The sequence below is a fragment of the Carex rostrata genome, chromosome 13, assembly GCF_964058835.1.
Source record: "Carex rostrata chromosome 13, lpCarRost1.2, whole genome shotgun sequence".
NCBI lineage: Eukaryota > Viridiplantae > Streptophyta > Magnoliopsida > Poales > Cyperaceae > Carex > Carex rostrata.
Genome location: NC_135930.1, coordinates 5,965,378 through 5,983,288, shown reverse-complemented (window position 1 = coordinate 5,983,288; position 17,911 = coordinate 5,965,378). Strand labels below are relative to the sequence as shown.

Genomic DNA, 17,911 nt, shown 5'->3' with positions numbered 1-17,911 from the left:
GTTGGCTGCAACGGAGAATAAAGAAAGGGAATTTGCCTTGTCGGTCATTTATTCTAAATCCGGGCTCATCTTCTTCTGCTACTTTCTCATTTAAACTCGATTCAAATAATCTCTTCATAACAAGTTCTTTGGTTCATGTGTACCATGTCCGTTCAATATTTTCCCACAATCTCGTCGTCTTCTTACTCAGAAAATAGACCGAAATTCAAAGAAAATCAGACAAAACAGAAAAATCTAAAAATGATTTCTAAATCCAAGGTAAACATTAGCTCTCACTGGCTCTTGTACGTCACTGCTCAACAGGGTAGGACAAAGTCCTTTTTCAAGGTAGGACAAGAGCCAAATAATATATACTCAAAGATTCATTTTCAAAATTCAAGGTAGGGCAATTGTCTACTCCTGGACTAATGAAGATCTGCACCTAATTGTACGATATATATATTCCTAGCTTGAGGGACAGTGTTAAAAATGATAACGGCTAGCTGTAATTAATATATAGACTAGTAGTTAGTGGTTATACTTAATAGTACAACAGCTAGTTTTTTATTTCTTCTATAAATAGAGACACATGTAAAGCAAATAATAAGATTACAATAATAAGTTATTTTCTTAAATCTCTTCTTTTTTGTCTTACAAAAAATAACATGCCTTTTGCATGAATCAAACATGAGAACTCTGCTTAAGCATCAAAATCTTTAACCACTACACTAGAGTGTCATATGTGATAGAAACAAGTAACTATGGTATTTAGTTTATATTTAGATTAAGTCTTTAATTTTTTGTTCAAATTTGATTAAGATATGATTATGTATATATATAGAGTATGGCTAAATTGCTGCCGGCAGCATTTCAGTCAAGTGTTGCGGGGGCTATATTTTATTATGTAATGTTCAAACAACAAATTCAAACCGTTAGATGTTCAATCTATATTAAAATCTACTTGGAGACCAAATAGATTTTTATATTTTTTGAAAATTTTTAACTATTTTTTTAGAATTTTTCAAAATCACTGTTTTTCTGAAAATTCTGGACCATCAAAAACAGTGACTTTCAAAAATTCTAAAAAAATAGTAAATTTTTTTCAAAAAAATATAAAATTTGGTCTCCAAGCACAATTTAATATGGATATCAACTTCAACGGTTCGGATCGACATTTTGAACTTTGAAACTAGAGATATGAGCACAAATTAAAACACCCACTTTAATTTGCAAAACATGGTAGCCTTACTCATATATTTATATATGTATGTATGTATGTATGTATGTATGTATGTATGTATGTATGTATGTATGTATAAAATAATAATAATAATAAATAGTATATCTAATATGCATATCGTATTCTAAATTTTTAAAAATTAACATAACGCTGTATTCGTATTGTATCCGATACGATATCCGTAACCGTGTCCATGCAACATAGCTTAAAACGTCTTCTCTACATTTTTGCTTTCTTCTTCACCTATGTTCATTATTGAGAAGAAAAAAAAAATAGTTCGCTCAAGAAATCGAGATGAACCCCACGGCCTACGCCCCACGCATATCCATTTTTATGTTTTGTCATAATATGATAGTAAAGAATATTGAGTTGAACGCATAATAGTTAAATCTTTTGAAATACAGCGTGCAAAAAATTTATCTTGATGATCATACACAAGAGAACTAGTTTGGTACAAATAAAAGTTTACTGACAATTTGGTACAAATGAATATTTGATAACTAAATTATTTTTTCAGAAAAGTTCAGCAATCAAAACTTATAAATTTACCTTCTTAAGAACTAATACTCCATTTCATCTCTGCATGCATAAATAGGCCATGACTCTGCAACTTAACAATAAGAACTTTTATATAATTACAATTTATGGAAAATGTGATAAAAATTGTACACATTTTTTCTACACAAAATAAACAATTATATATGCCCCTCAACCAATCATGTTTACTTAAAAAATGGAGAACAGAACGAAAACAAACCCAATTGATAATAAGAGCAATAAAACACATAAATAGAGAACAAAAGAAAAATTAAGCCTTCTAGCACAACTCTAACTCCCTCAAAGTTTACACATCACTGGAACATTCCAATGGAAATTCCCCAACCTCCTCTCATCAGCCGATTTGGCAGTAAAGTTCTTCCAATACTCAAATCCTATTTTCAGATCATGATACTTATTGTCGAGCCCGACACAGCAGTTTGCATGGAGAGTGCATAGCTTGTTCAGATCATGGCTCAGCTGACAGAACGTACCAATATAGGCTGTGTCAAGGAACTGTAACCGCATCTTCATACGAGACACCACATCGGCTTTGATTTCATTGAAAACATCCTGGTCGTTTCCCCAGAATCTCTTGCGGGCCTCATACCAGAACTTGTAGAACTCAATGGTTTTGTTGCATGACTTGGCGTAAAGGAAACCACCATTGGCTGCATTGGTCACACTGTATGGATCGCCCCAAAACCCATCGCTCGAAATTACAAAGTGGGCCCCCGCGGAGATATATGTAAATGGGTTTCGCAACCATAGGATATCCACATCCTGACAGGGACCAAATTAATTACTGGTTGGTGCAATACTATTTCTATGATTCTATCTCTTGCAAGGGGGAATTTCATGTATACCCCTCAAAAACTTCAAAATTACATATTTCTTTATCTAAAATTCATAATATCATATTTCTCCCTCTAAATTTAAAAAACACATAAATTTATATAGTTTGTTATCTTTTCAATTAAAACTCATTTTAAATTTACGAAGTACTAATTTTACTCTTTATTAAAAAAATAAAAAATATATGTAACCCATTTAAGAGAAATGTTCAGCTTTCAAATTGGCTGATTGTGAAATAAATGGTACGTTTTCTTACTTACGACGTGCATATAAGACTATGTCTAAATGACACTGTGTATGCGTCACAAGTAGAGAAATGAAGCAATTGTCTTCAGAACAGGAGACTAGATATTTTTCTTACACATACTACATATTTTTATTTTTTAATAAAGGGAAAAATAAAAACTTTATAAATTTGTAATGAGTTCTAATAGAAAAGACAATAAAGTTTGTAAATTTGTAAGTTTTTGAAACTTAGAGGGGTAAATATAATATTATGAAATTTAGAGGTGGGAAATACGTAATTTCAACGTTTTTGAGGATATACATGAAATGGCTCCTATGAAAATTATTTATGTGTGCTCGTCATATTAATTTTTTTTCCAAAAATAATTAATGGATATTACTGTAAATATACCGTGAACAAGAAGTTAAAACCGAGCTCAAGGACTGTGCACTGGAACTTGTTGCGAAGCCACATCATGTCGATGTAGTCTTTGGTATTGTAAGTCTTGGAATCCTTGTAATCTACTCCCTCTGTTCTCAAAAAGTAGCAATGAGGGTGTAGTGACTTGCACCTGTTTGCGAACCGTTATTTTCAATTAACTCATGTAAATCACAGTTAATGATCAGACGAGCCTGACATAAAATTGACCATTCTATATATGTATTTGTTCTTTCTGCAGGAAGAAAAAAACTGTCCATAATTGAAACAACTACCCTATCAAATGAAAAAAGTTTAATAGGAGGAGTGCGTTCACCTGTCATATGCATTCTGATCAATTGCAACTATAACAAGATGTTTCAAAAAATGCTCGATGTTCTCTCCGGCATGGAAGCTCTCTAGAAACAGATCGAGTAAGGAGCCCGGTGCGGCAAATGCCTCGTTTATTTGTGTCATTATCACCGTGTTGTCATCATTGGCTGCTTTTCTCAGCACTTCCTTCAATTCCTTCAATGGATCCTACAATTCACAATACAGTTAAATATGGTAAACAACATGTTTAACTGTATGTGACTTGTAGTGACAATCGAAGAGATTTTTAAGTAATATTCGTGCCAAAGCAGATCCAACGGTCCGAATCCAAACTCTAAATTTGAGTTGCCTTATTAGGTGCAGAAGATTTCTTACGGGGAAAACAAAGCGAATATCTGTAGAAGTGACACTTAAAAGGGGATAAACGCAAATTTTGATGCAAAGAATTAGAGTGTAGCCAAGATTTTTATCGGGTGTAGGTAAACAAATTATTAATAATATATTCATTTAAATTATAATTGATTTTTCATTAAAAATTAAAATTGCCAATTCACTCTTTTTTATGATGGAGATGCCTTTTAATTCAAAAAATTCGATAAAAAAAAAGTCAAGTTAAAATAACTTTAATAGTAGCTAGCAATGGCTGTATTGAACTAATTCAATTAATAATATGGAGACATGGTACGAGATATTAAAAAACAAAAACCTTAAGGCTCACCTATTTTTGACAAATATTACAAGCAATTTAAGCATCTAGCTCAAATTAAACGATTTAATAGTTCAATCCATTTTCAACCTGAAAATAATAATTTGAAATAAAATTAATATCAAAATTGAAAATCTGAAAGTCCTCGTAATTATAATATTTAATTACATATATATTAAGTACAAGGAGAAAATTTAATATATCTAAAAAATAGGGCTAATATTTTAATGGTTAAACTGAAAACTTCGACATAAAGTATAGGAGCAATTAGCCCTTTTAATTTGAGAAAGCCTAACAAGTTGGGTATAGAAACAAGAGTAGGGTTAAAATGCCCCATTGTTTTTTGTCCCAACCATGCCCCATCTCTATATCTTCGTTTAAAAAGTTCAAATAGTCGATCCGAACCGTTCATCTTGTTCTACATATTAAAATTTGCTTAGAGACCAAATTTTATATTTTTTGAAATTTTTTTACTATTTTTTTAGATAGGTACAAAATCACCGTTTTTGGATGGTCCAGATGTAGTGATTTTGTACTTATCTAAAAATATAGTAAAAAAATTCCAAAAAATATAAAATTTGGTCTCTAAGTACATTTTAATATGTAGAACAAGATGAACGGTTCGGATCGACTATTTGAACTTTGTAAACAAAGATATAGAGATGGGGCATGGTTGGGGCAAAAAACAATGGGGTATTTTAACCCTACTCTAGAAACAATTAGCTCTTTTGAAAGAGCCTGTAGTTTGCATGGGTAATTGCTCATTTATCTTAATAAGCTGCTCTTTTCCTTTAAATAATACCGAACTTAAATTAAACCTAATTTGCATTCGTAATTAATCCATAACTTATAATAGATGTATAGAGATGTTTTGCCCACATCATCGGCAAGATCTATAAAGAAATTCTCAACATACAATATCACTGATTAACAAACCTCCTGGGATGTCACATTCACAGTAGTTCCATTGCCAAAGCTGTCGTTTTGCCAAAGCTGTATTTTGTTATAAGAAAATATTAGCCACAAATTGTCCAATTTTGTTATGATAATTTATTTGATTATTTCATGTTTCATGTTTTAATTTCTTGATGTCGCAAGAAATTCTATCCACTACCTTCCTCAAAAAAAAATATAATAAGAAAATTTAGCTCCTTTCCTCAAGAAAAACAAAAAGTAAGCTCAGCGCACAGAGTTGCAAAATAATATATATAGAAAAGCAAGCTTAAAACCAACCTTCTCGGGTAGAACATTCACAGTTCCATTGCCAAAGCTTATTCTTTCCAAATATTTCTCCCTGTTCAAATCTGCAGATTGGTAAAATACCATCAAAGCCAGTGTTGTACCAACCCCTAAAAGAAACGAGGCAATCATTCGTAGACATGACCTTCCCTCACGATCCATCATTAATTGGAGAGAGATGTTAATATATGTGCTTTGGTAGAAGCAGCACTGTTTATTGGTTCCACAATTGTGAGCTTTATATCAAAGAGAAGGGAATAAAAAAAAAAAAAAAAAAACACGAGTTGACCTTTCTTTTTGGATACAATAAGAAAAATTAGTTAAAAGTTATCAATAATTAGAATTTCGTGTTCAATATGATAGGAATAATTAAGCATCATATTGAGATTTGTATTATTGTATATATATATACAAAACTAGCTATCACGAGGCTTTGACCTAGTTCTTTCCCAATACAATTAAGGACACAACAAATTCACATATGATAACATACATGCTTCACATTTTGTATGAAATTAATTATATTACTAAAAGATTGTGAGAACTCCCCCTCGTGAACCGAACGAATGTAAATAAAAATATAACAAAAGAATATTCCACAAAAGAAGGATGTGAATCAAAACTCAACCACGAAATTTTCCCACGACTCAAACAACAGCTTAGAATAATTGGTCGTACAAACGATTCCAATATATTATTAGGTATTTCTTATTAATTAGTTATTTTACTTGTGTATATATATGGTGGACTAAAAGTTACCTTTTTAATTAAAAAAAGTAAACAAATACAATAACGGGAATATCTCGCAAAGAAGACAAAATGTTTTAATTCTAAAATAGAAGGGGGCTATATATCAAAATAGACTGTGAGTAGGTATGATGGGCTCTAGGACCATCCGATTTGCTTCGAGATATGTGTGCTCCTCTTTAATATTTGTGTGCGCTTAGGTAATGCACTCCGTATTAGAAATCGCAGGTTCGAAATCCGGATGAAAATTTTTTATGAATATTAAATAGTTGGATAGCATAAAATTAAGCTGCACATACATCAAGAGAGGAATCAAAATACCGATATTTTTATCAGTAACATAATTATTTTTCAGAAATCAAGATATAACATCACATTGTTAAAATCTCACATCACCTCTGTAAAATAAAAGTAGATACATAAGTGAGACCCACCAGTCAGCTACTCAGTTAATATAGACAATTCAAGACAATAAGCTTTTAGCTAGTTAGCTCATATGTTGCTAATGTGTATTTTTGTACTTTTATTACCAATCTGAATTCGGATAATTTTTGTACTTTTATTACCAATCTGAATTCGGATAATTTCTAAATTCAGATCCAGATAATTTATTAATAGAAAGAAAATAATAGAATTCGATATTTGACGTCACCCACTGAGAATCGAACACATGCCATTTGGTTGATGGTAAAAGCTCTTAACCACCATACTACACTATTTTTGCTTTTTTTTTTTTTAATCTTATTTATATATTGCATCAGTGGATTACCTCTCATCATTCAAACATCAATCTCTTCATCAAGTTAGAGCTATATATATCTCTTATAATTATTCATTAATATTAATATTTTATTTAATAATTTTTTTTTGAAAAAGTAGTCACCCACCGATTTCATTAGAAACCATAATATTGTTTGCTTCCAATCTCCAAACAATCGGAGAAGGAAACGCATACAGTTTGTACCAAGAAAAAACAAACATAAAAATCCAAAAAGGCTGGTCCACAGAAATAGCCCTAGGTTAATAAATGTCCAAAGAATAGAACAAAAACATAAAAACCAATCAGCAGGCAACAACAGAAACTCCTAGCAATATCAGACAACAAACAATTCCTAATCATTTAGAAACTCTAACCCAAGCATATCGGTTAAATCTTCTTGTGTCAGCATAGGGTGCTCGACCTCTATCTCTGAATCCCCCTCCTGAACTGTTTCCTGTTGGCCTAATACAATCAGATCCTGAGAAGACAAGACATTAGTGTCCAAAGGCATAATTAAAGACAAATTAAGCAATGAGCAATTATTTAAAGTCTTACACCAAAATGTAGCTAAAGCAATAATTTTGGAACCAAGGGCCTTTAAAGTAGTCATATGAGATTGTTGAAAACATAGCTTATTTCTTTCAAGCCATACACCAAAGCACAGCATCTCGGACAAGCTCTACTAAAGGCTTATCTTTAAGAGGAATAGAAGCATTAATAAATCATTTATCATCCATAGTAGATCCCTCAAACATAAAGTTATTATGTTGAGCAATCCAATTTCATATTTGAAAAGAGAAAGGGCATTGCACAAAAAGATGATCAGTGGATTCAAAAGAACCACAAAAATGACATGATGTATTACCTATCCAACCTTTGTGAGTAAGATTTTCTTTAGTTAACAATTTATTTCGTTTTAGAAGATAAAGAAAATTTTTGATCTTTAGAGGAATTTTTGAAGACCAAATAGATGTGAATTCAAAATTTGGGATACCTCCATATTCAAGTGTCATTTAAAAGGGGATTAAGCCTACAAATATTGAGATGAGAAAGCAGAGTATGCCACTCATGAAAAGTGACACCAGTGAGTTGTCATGTGAAAGAAATATCTAAAAAATCGTGAGCTAATGTCTCACTAACCAATAAATCAGGGTCTTGAGCAACTAATAAGAAAGAGTTTTGGATATAAACATGCTAAAGTACTTTCGGAACACCATCTATCATTCCAAAATAAAATGGTAAGACCATTACCCAAAGTTTTGGCTAGCCCAGTATTGACTACATGGGCACCTTTTAAGATGCCTCTCTGATAGTATTTTTCTATAGCTAATAATGAACCCAAATACAACTAATTTGGTTGCAAGCATACAACCTTGTCAAGTAGTAATTCGGGTGTCGAATCCACAGGGACAACTCGTAAAGTACTGGTTCTCGCCAATTCACTAAGCTAGACTACCGGAATTTGGGTTGGTTTGTAAGTCTAATTAAATTGAAAGGAGCAAATAATAAACGTCTTGGGTCTGAATTGAGTGTGGGAGTTCCAGGGGCTTTGGCATTCCTATCCACTAGGGTCTCAATCTACTCGATTCGTGTTTCTAAAGCATACGTGGGCGTCCTATCTAAAGTGATAATAGCATGCACTTCACGGTTAAGTACTTCGCAAGCTAATATCGTACTTTTCGGTTAAGAACTTCGTCCTAATAACCTATTCTTTACTCCTTTGATCGGGGGGTTAACACAAGTGATTTTTAGTCATTGAATAAACCCCTAAATCCATGTAAAGGAGGAGTAAGGTTAAACCACATAATCCATGCATAAATCAAGCATAAAAGAGTAAATCACTAATAGTCAATAAAAATCACAAATCGAGTAAAATAGAGTGCACCTAGTTTCGAGTTTTACATGTCATCGCCCCTAGAGAGGAGATTAGCCTCTCATAGGGGCACAAACAGTTACAAAGGGGATAAATAAATGGTTACCAAAGCCTAAAGAAAGGAAAATAGAGTAGAGAATACAAATCCAAGCTCAAATCTCTTCTCCCTCAAGCTTTTCCTCTCCAAATCGCCTTAAATCCGAAACCCTAGCTTTTTGAGATGATTCCCAGCTGAGAGAGGTGTCTAATGTCGGCTCCCCCTTTCTCTCCAAGAGCCCCCGTCTATATATCCCCTTCTGGGCCTCTAACAGCCCAAAAATAAGAACCAGAGAAGAAATTTCGGGTCGCAATCATAAGAATTGCGAGTCGCAATAATGGTGCGAAAAAGTGGCAGTGAGTTTGCGTTTGGACTTGCTCCAAATTGTTCTCATTTGCTTCTAATACCTGAAAACACATCAGAATATAGCAGTATCTCGAACTTGGTGTGATATCTAAACAAAATGGCTTTAAACTAATAAAGAGGAATAGTTTTAGAGACCAAATCCTACAAAAAATGTATATGAAATTTGGACTTATCACTCTCCAAAAAGGGGAGCATGTGGAAGAGAAACCTGTGGGACCATACTTAGCCAAAACTATTGATTTCCATGTACAACTAATATTAGGACCTTGAAACCTAACTCACCATTTAGCAAGCAAAAACTGATTAAGTCTTTTTAAATCAATTAACTCCAACCTTCCCTGTGATTTACTTTTACAAACAGTTAAATATTTTATTTAATATTTATATCTTAAAGTTTATATAACTCAATTATCTGACAATTATATATTCGTTTTGTATTCATATTCATGAATCATCAACTCCGTATCCGTATTAATTTAAAGTGGATTTAATTTTACATTTTAACATCTATTTACTATCTGTATTTGTATATGCTTATTAAAATGTACGTAGATATGAATTTAGTATTCGCATTATCCGCTTAATTATTAAAATGCCGATATTTTTAATCAATAATATAAAAAAAAAATCAGAAATCAAAACACAACACTAAATTTTTAAAATTCCACTTTATAACAGTACTGCAGTACTGTTGACTTCGTCGGCGATATCTAACCGCTTTTACAGCTAGCAAAGTCAACGGTTGAATTTTTATCCGAGCGCCTAGCTATAAGTTGTGGCAATCAAGTGCTTGTCCATGAAGGCGGAACTCGCAAAGATTTTCCCTGTAAATTAGAAAATGGATACAATAAGTTGGATCCACGTACATTTCAACGTGGGTTCTTTCCAATGCGAATTAAAACGAGTAACAAGAATAGAAAAAAAAAAAAAAAAGTAACAGAAGAGTTATTTATTTCAACGTGGGTTTCTTATGAAAAATAACGAGCTAATTAAAAATAGTTCATATCTCTACTTTTAATGCATATGTGGTGACATTTAGGCCGTTAGACATATGTTGTGTATATGTTATAAGTAAGAAATAAACAATTTGTTCTTACAACCGACTAATTAAAAAAATTAAATATTTCTCTTAAATATGTTACATATTTTGTATTTTATTAATAAATGGTGAATTGAATACTTTATAAATTTAAAATGAGTTTTAATATAAAAAAAATATAAATTGGATAAATTTATGAGTTTTTTAAATTTAGAGTAAATATAATATTATGAATTTCAGAGGAAGATATATGTAATTTTAAGGTTTCTGAGAGGCAAATATAAAATTCCCCCTAAACCCTCTCTCAATCATCTTGCTTTTATGGATTGGAGTCAATTAATCTCTTGGTTGGATTACCCTAGTATCCATAGTCACAGTGCACTAAAATTAATATCTTCAAATGACAGTAATAAACAGACTATTTAATTATTAAAAGAAGGATCAACTTGCATCTTTTATACTACACTCTGCTTTTCTGAGTAAAAATAGAAGGTTAAGCCAACCTCTCGAGAAAATTGTCTTTGTCATTAGATCAGAGACTGGTTCTTTTTTTACTATACTGTACTGATATTAGGAGAGTAAGCGGTCAGATACGAATCGGATAGTGATCAAGCCGTATCCATATCCGTTATAATTTTTTCGGATATGAATTCAGATAGTCTCGGATATAGATACGGATTGGATATCGGACATATACGAATATGAATACAATTCAGATAATTAAAAATAAATTATTAATGTTAGTAAATAATAACATCCAAATATTTTTTTTTATTCATAAATTAGATCTAGTATTTTTAATAATAAGTTTGTTGGTTACAAAATATATATTATATTAACAAAATATTAGTCACTAATTATGTCATAGTGTTATATTGTTCATTAGAAAATATGTATGTTTATATATATATAGAGGTTGGCTACTCTACTTACATAAGCATACGAGGGTATATGCTTATAAGTCATTTTTTCGTTTTTAAAATTCAAAAAGTCGATATGAACCATTAGATGCGATCTCTATATTGAAATGTGCTTGGAGACCAAATTTTACATTTTTCTGAATTTTTTTACTATTTATTAAGTGACTTTGAAAATCGCTGATCCAACAGTGGCTTCTGATTTTATTGTTTTGTTAAGCCATTGTTGGATCATCAATTTTTAAAGTGGCTTAATAAATAGTAAAAAAAATCAGAAAAATATAAAATTTGGTCTCCAAGCACATTTCAATATAGAGATCACATCTAATGGTTCAGATCGACTTTTTGGATTTTAAAAATAAAAAAATGACTTATAAGCATATACCTTTATAAGCTTATTATGTAAGTAGAGTAGCCAAACTCTATATATATATATATAGGAATATGCGGAAAACTCATTCATTAATGAAAAAAATGTAAAATTGGTCAAACGTACTTTGTAAAATTGGATACAATAGAGTGAGACTTAAGTATATCCAGCTGGTAAGAAAACCATATCAGCAGCTAGCAGTTTGTTTTTTCTAATGAAGGATGATTTAACAATTGGTCAAACGTACTTTGTAAGGGAAAAAAATGTAAATAAAGAAACCGTGGTTTATTATATAGGATTGAGTCTTCATATTTGTTGTTGTATCCATGGAATAAACATATTTGCAGCTAATTTTTGAACCAAGATGTTGGTCGCATCTGACAAAAGGAAATAGAACGAAATGAAGAAATTGGTACTGTGTTATGCTGAGAAGGTATCATATCATATGATCTCTATTGTTATTTGAACAAGAAAATTAAAGTACATTTATTTGCACCTAATCTAAATATATAGATTACAGTTGACAGAGTATTACACATGAAATATCCGAATATCCATGTGCAGTATTCATCCGCCTAGTTGAACTCAGGGATGGAACCAGAAATTTACTATAATGAGAATTAAATTATATAAATATATATATATATAGAGAGAGATGGGCTATGGTGCATTGCAATGCATAGGCCATGGTGTGCATTGGACCATAAATCACCGATTCAAAGTCCAAATGACCGATCCAAACCGTTCATCTTGTTCTCTATATTAATATGTGCTTGGAGATCAAATTTTACATTTTTTGGAATTTTTTTACTATTTATTAAGCCACTTTGAAAATCGCTGATCCAACGGTGACTGTTTGGAACAGTAAAATCAGAAGCCACCGTTGGATCAGCGATTTTCAAAGTGGCTTAATAAATAGTAAAAAAATTCCAAAAAATGTAAAATTTGATCTCCAAGCACATATTAATATGGAGAACAAGATGAACGGTTTGGATCGGTCATTTGGACTTTGAATCGGTGATTTATGATCCAATGCACACCATGGCCTATGCATTGCAATGCACCATAGCCCATCTCTCTCTCTCTCTCTATATATATATATATATATATAATATTCAATATAATATATATTTAGAATGAAACATATTTATTTCTTTAATTAATTAAAAAAATATTTTATTAATAGAGGGGACCAAACTATAAAATTTTATTAAAAGTAGCAAAAATTACACATAAAATTTTAATTTATTTTAACCATAATAGGTTTAGCCCCACTGCCTGGGTGCCTCCCACAGTCCCACTTAAATCCGCCACTGGTTGTACTTGTTGAAAGACTGAAATTATATTACTGAGCTTCAAAATCAAGGTAGAATTGCTTGGGATGGGTTAGTTAATGCCATGTGATGTCTAGACTCAAAACTCCTCATAGGTCCTTTTTCAAACGTACGTAATGTGTTTTGTTTCATTATCAGTTTGATGACTTTAATTAGATGCACATCAACTATATAGCTGACCATATTATGGTTTCATTATCAAGTCACGCTAAGAAGACTTTCTAATTATTACGCTATCATTAATTAATTACTGTTGATACCTATTCACTTTCAAATTTACAGAAATATATATAATGCTTTCTTTACTACGTACGAAAGGAGAACATTGCATTAATTAATTATTTGATTGCTGCATAACTCTGTATAGCCAAAATATTTATAGTTAGTAAACTTGCAATTAGCCTAGAAGTATCTTGATCATTTTTTCGCGTGTCTAGCTATCAATTTTACTGAATTAATTTGATTAAACCTTTATTAATCGAATTGTTCATCCATTACAGACACCCTAGTTCTACTCAGAAAGAGTAAAACTAGGGTGCTCTTAAGCTCACCAAAATTTTAGTGAGCTTAACTCTAAAACTCATCAAATCGATTTCAAATGACGAATCCGAACCGTTGAAATCCGCCTACCTTACGTGTGATGCATCTACATGTGAAATTTTTAAATATTCGAATTAATTTAGTATAAAGTCAAGCGGTCAAAAACGTTCAAAAAATGAATGCACTAAAATTAATTTATTAACCTTCTAATTTTGACCGCTTGACTTTATACTAAATTAATTCGAATATTTAAAAATTTCACATGTAGATGCATCACACGTAGGCGGGTTTCAACAGTTCGGATTCATCATTTGAAATCAATTTGATGAGTTTTAGAGTTAAGCTCACCAAAACTTTGGTGAGCTTAAAAGCACCCTAGTTCTACTCCTACAAGAAATGCCTATTTATCAATTACATGCAGCCGTTACATTTACAAAGTATAACGGATCTGTGATCGCTGAGCAAAAGCAATTTGTTAATGACAGTTACCTCATATTATAATCATGATAAGAAGACTAAAGTTAAGCTAATTGTTTTTCATAAAAGCAAAATGAATTTAACTTCCCCTGAAAAATTAAGCAAAAAAAGATGCTTCATTGATGGTTGACTTTTAATTATGCCATCAAATATCAAATGAAATCGACTATTTTTTGGAAGTTATATATCTAGACAATGTTGTGGCTAGCTATGTATTTTATAATTACAAATTTAAAGATGCATGTGTTTCGGTTATGTACGTAGTTCTATCCAAAAGTATGTCAAATATGCAAATTAGTGAAGAGATGCCTTGTCAACTAAGGTGGTCCAGCGGGATCTACTGCAAGACCTCTAGGCTCTTTTTTTTTTGAAAACTTGGTAGTAGCTACCAAGGTTCGTGAGGGGGAATCGAACTCTCGACCTTTGGGTATAACAATTCTAGGACATCTTTCTAGCCAATTGTGTTACCTCCCCTTTCTCAAAGACCTCTAGGCTCTAGTGGTATTTCTCCTCACTAAATTGCAATCAGCGAATGGAAAGAGGGACATTGCGCAAGTATTTTATAGTGAAGGTATAACCGTCATTTTATTTTTTTTATTAACATTAATCTCATTTTTTTTAAATAAAAAATAAAAATGAGGATATATATAAAAAAAATTCATAAAAAATAGTTAATTTAAAATCTTCCTTTAATTTTCTGTTTCGCCCTAAAAGCTAGGGGTGTTCATTGAATCTAGTTTAGTTGATTTTAAAGAACTTAGATTAAATGATTTTTTTTTATTAAATGCATCAGTTCGGTTCATATTTTAAAATCAGCTTAATTGTTTGATTCGGTTTGGTTTGAAAACTTTTAAAACCAGTCCAAACCGACCAAAAAGAGAAGTATAATTCTTTTGAGCCTATAAAAAAATAATTATGGACGTTTTTTTTTCTTAATTATAGAAATCACTAAACCATAATTCAATTATGTATACATGAAATAAATAATTCTTTTGAGCCTATAAAAAACTAAAAGAAAAAAAAAACAAAAAATGTTTATTTTTAATTTTGGTTCAACCGAACAAAATTGAAATTTAGTTTGATTTGTTTTTGTCAGTTTTAATTTGGTTAATAAGTTCATTTATGTCGTTTCTTTTTGAACCGATAAAATTTTAATTTGCTAATTTTATTTTGATTTTAACCGATCCGAACCAATAAACACCTCTAATTCTCGCATCCGTCCAAGAAATTCAGATCTAGCTGATTATCTTGCCTCATAAATTGAAATCCGAGTTGTCCTTTTTAATCTGTCACAAAAATCAAAAGGCCTCCGTAAATTTTAAATAGACCCAAAAAAAAAAAAAATCGTTCATCTTAAATTAACTGTTTTTTTTTTTTTTTTTTTTTTGCTTGAATCACGCCCGTAGGCTGTTTTGTACCGGTACCACTTCTACTTGAGACCCCTTCTTGTTAGAGGCATTTCTGAGTAATCCTGCCTCCCTCTGCATTGCCTCCAGAAATTTTAAAAATTCTTCTCTCTTTGGAGCCTTCCCTCCATACACAGTTGTTTTTACACCTCCATAGTACCCAAAGGACATTCGCTATCTGGATTGTATCCCTCCATTAAATTAACAGTTGTTTCTACACCTCCGAGTCATCTTAAATTAACTGTATCCCTCCATTAATTTGCATTACTGAGATACCTCAAATTTTGATTTGATATGTGAAAAATCTGGATTGTTCAAATTCTTTCTGCACAATCTCAAAGCACAACAATAATGTGCCTCCTATATTTCGAATAGGCACAAAAGAAAAAAAATGACTCGGCTTTATATAAACTGAAACATTGAGAAATTGAGATACTCCAGATGATACGGAATCATCCCTCCATGCAGTAGCGGTACTACCGAAGTTGATGTCGACGTTGACCTATGTTGCATGGATACGGGTACGAGTATCGTGTCGGATACGACATGGGTACGGCGATACGGTAATTCTCAAAAATCAAGGACACGACACGCCTATCTATTATATTATATAATTAAATATCAAAAGTTCTGAATATACATTAAATATAAACACTAGTAAATTATAACATCAAAGGTAAAGTATTCTAGTGGTTAGTGACTTTGGCAGTTTTAGCAGCAACCCGAGTCAAATCCTCCTTGGCGCAAGAAAAAATCAATTTTTGGCGCGGTTCATAGTAGGCTTGGTGCACCAGGAGCACTGGAGCAGCATCCTAGCTGGGTGGACCACAGCAGGCGCGGTGCATAGGGAGCAGCTATGGACCAGACCGTGTCAGATCGGTGTCAAAGGACTAAGGATACGCCACATGGATTTCTAGGAGTGTCACGATAACATAAACGTTGACATACCGAATCTCAAAGCTCCAAAGGCCGCTTCGGCTCGAAAACACAAAAAATTAACTCCAAAGGCCGTTGACGTTGACTTTGACATCAAGTCATCAGTAAACCGCGGCAGCTTAAGAGGTCCGCAATTCCGCATCCTCTGAGATAACAGAATATATGGGTTTGGATCCGGACTGTACCATCATAATCCAGACCAATCTGGCCTGACCTGGAGTGCACAGGGCATCTTTAATATTCGTGCCAAGCAGATCTGACGGTCTAGATCTAAACTCAAAATTTATGTTACCTCAGCTGATATGAATTCTGAATCAAAACGATTCCAATAGCACAAGATTTTGGAAATAAATCTGCTGTTATTCCAAATGGAATAAGTTACTGTTATTCCAATCCCAATAATTCAAAGTTTAATTTCCATGTGCAGACCTCAATGAATAAACTTTTTCATGCACGAATCTCAACAAATTTTAATGATTGGGATTGGAATAACAGGAACTTGTTATTCCATTGGAATAAAGCAGATTTATTTCCCAAGATTTTGCCAAACATCATAACGACAATAACTGGAATCTCGCAAAGAAGATTAATTACTTACATTTTGGTATTTCTTATTTTAATAGTATATGGTGAACTGAAAAAATTACTTTTTCCAAATTAAAACGAATACAATAACTGGAATCTCACAAAGAAGATAAAATGTCTTAATTCTAAAAGAGAAGGCGGCTATGGAAATAAGAAGTAATTAGGAGTAGGGGTGTTCATTGGCTCCGGTTTAGTCGTTTTGAACCGAACCGAATTAGCTTGGACAAAACAGTTCGGTTTTTCCGGTTTAATGGTTAGATTTGGTTTGCTTTTTAAAACCAAATTATAACTTTTGTTCGGTTTGGTTTGAAAATTTTCAAAACTGAAATAACCAAACCGACCGAACTTTTATATATTATGAATTTGGTCCGGACCGTCCCGGTTTATTTCTTAATATCTCGGTTTATTTCTTAATCAATTGCTTTAAATATTTTGGTTTATTTCTTAATACCCAGATATATTTCTTAATATACTTCGATTTGTTATAAATCAATTATTTTAAATAAAAAGATTAATATATTTCGGTTTGAACTGAACAAACCGAACAAACCGAACAAACTGAAATAAAACTTTTGTTTACCTAGTTTGAACTGATGAACACCACTAATTAGGAGATCATAAAACAATATATATTTATTTTTATTAAAGGATCTGATACACCCAAGCATCTTTTCAATGTTATTCTCAAGAATTGAACCTTTGACCATTCAGAGAAGTCTAAAGAACTAAACTGACTTTTTATGTTCTCTTATTCTATCCTGTAAAATTTTTGGTGAGAGCTGCTGATACATCAGAAGAGGGACCAAAAGGTCCAAAATTAAGGTGTCAGGGCATTATATCAATCACATTTTTTATTAAAAATCTACTAATTGCGAAAGTCCTTGTCGAAACCCTCTGTCAATCATCTTTAATTCCTTGCTTGGATCGGAGTCGGTCTCTCCGAAGGCTGTGATTTCATCAGAAGGAAGAAAATCATTCTGTTAACCAAATTG

General features: G+C 32.1%; 1 protein-coding gene across 1 annotated transcript; it reads right to left on the bottom strand.

Moving 5' to 3' along the window:
* Positions 1-2,012: 2,012 nt before the first annotated feature.
* LOC144563883 (uncharacterized protein At4g15970-like) lies at positions 2,013-5,694 on the bottom strand. Its single transcript, XM_078313349.1, has 5 exons — positions 5,527-5,694; positions 5,230-5,286; positions 3,592-3,794; positions 3,249-3,408; positions 2,013-2,539 (listed from the first exon to the last, which is right to left on the bottom strand). The coding sequence occupies exons 1-5, from the start codon at positions 5,692-5,694 to the stop codon at positions 2,057-2,059; spliced, it is 1,071 nt and encodes a 356-aa protein (XP_078169475.1). The 3' UTR covers positions 2,013-2,056.
* Between the last annotated feature and the right edge of the window lie 12,217 nt (positions 5,695-17,911).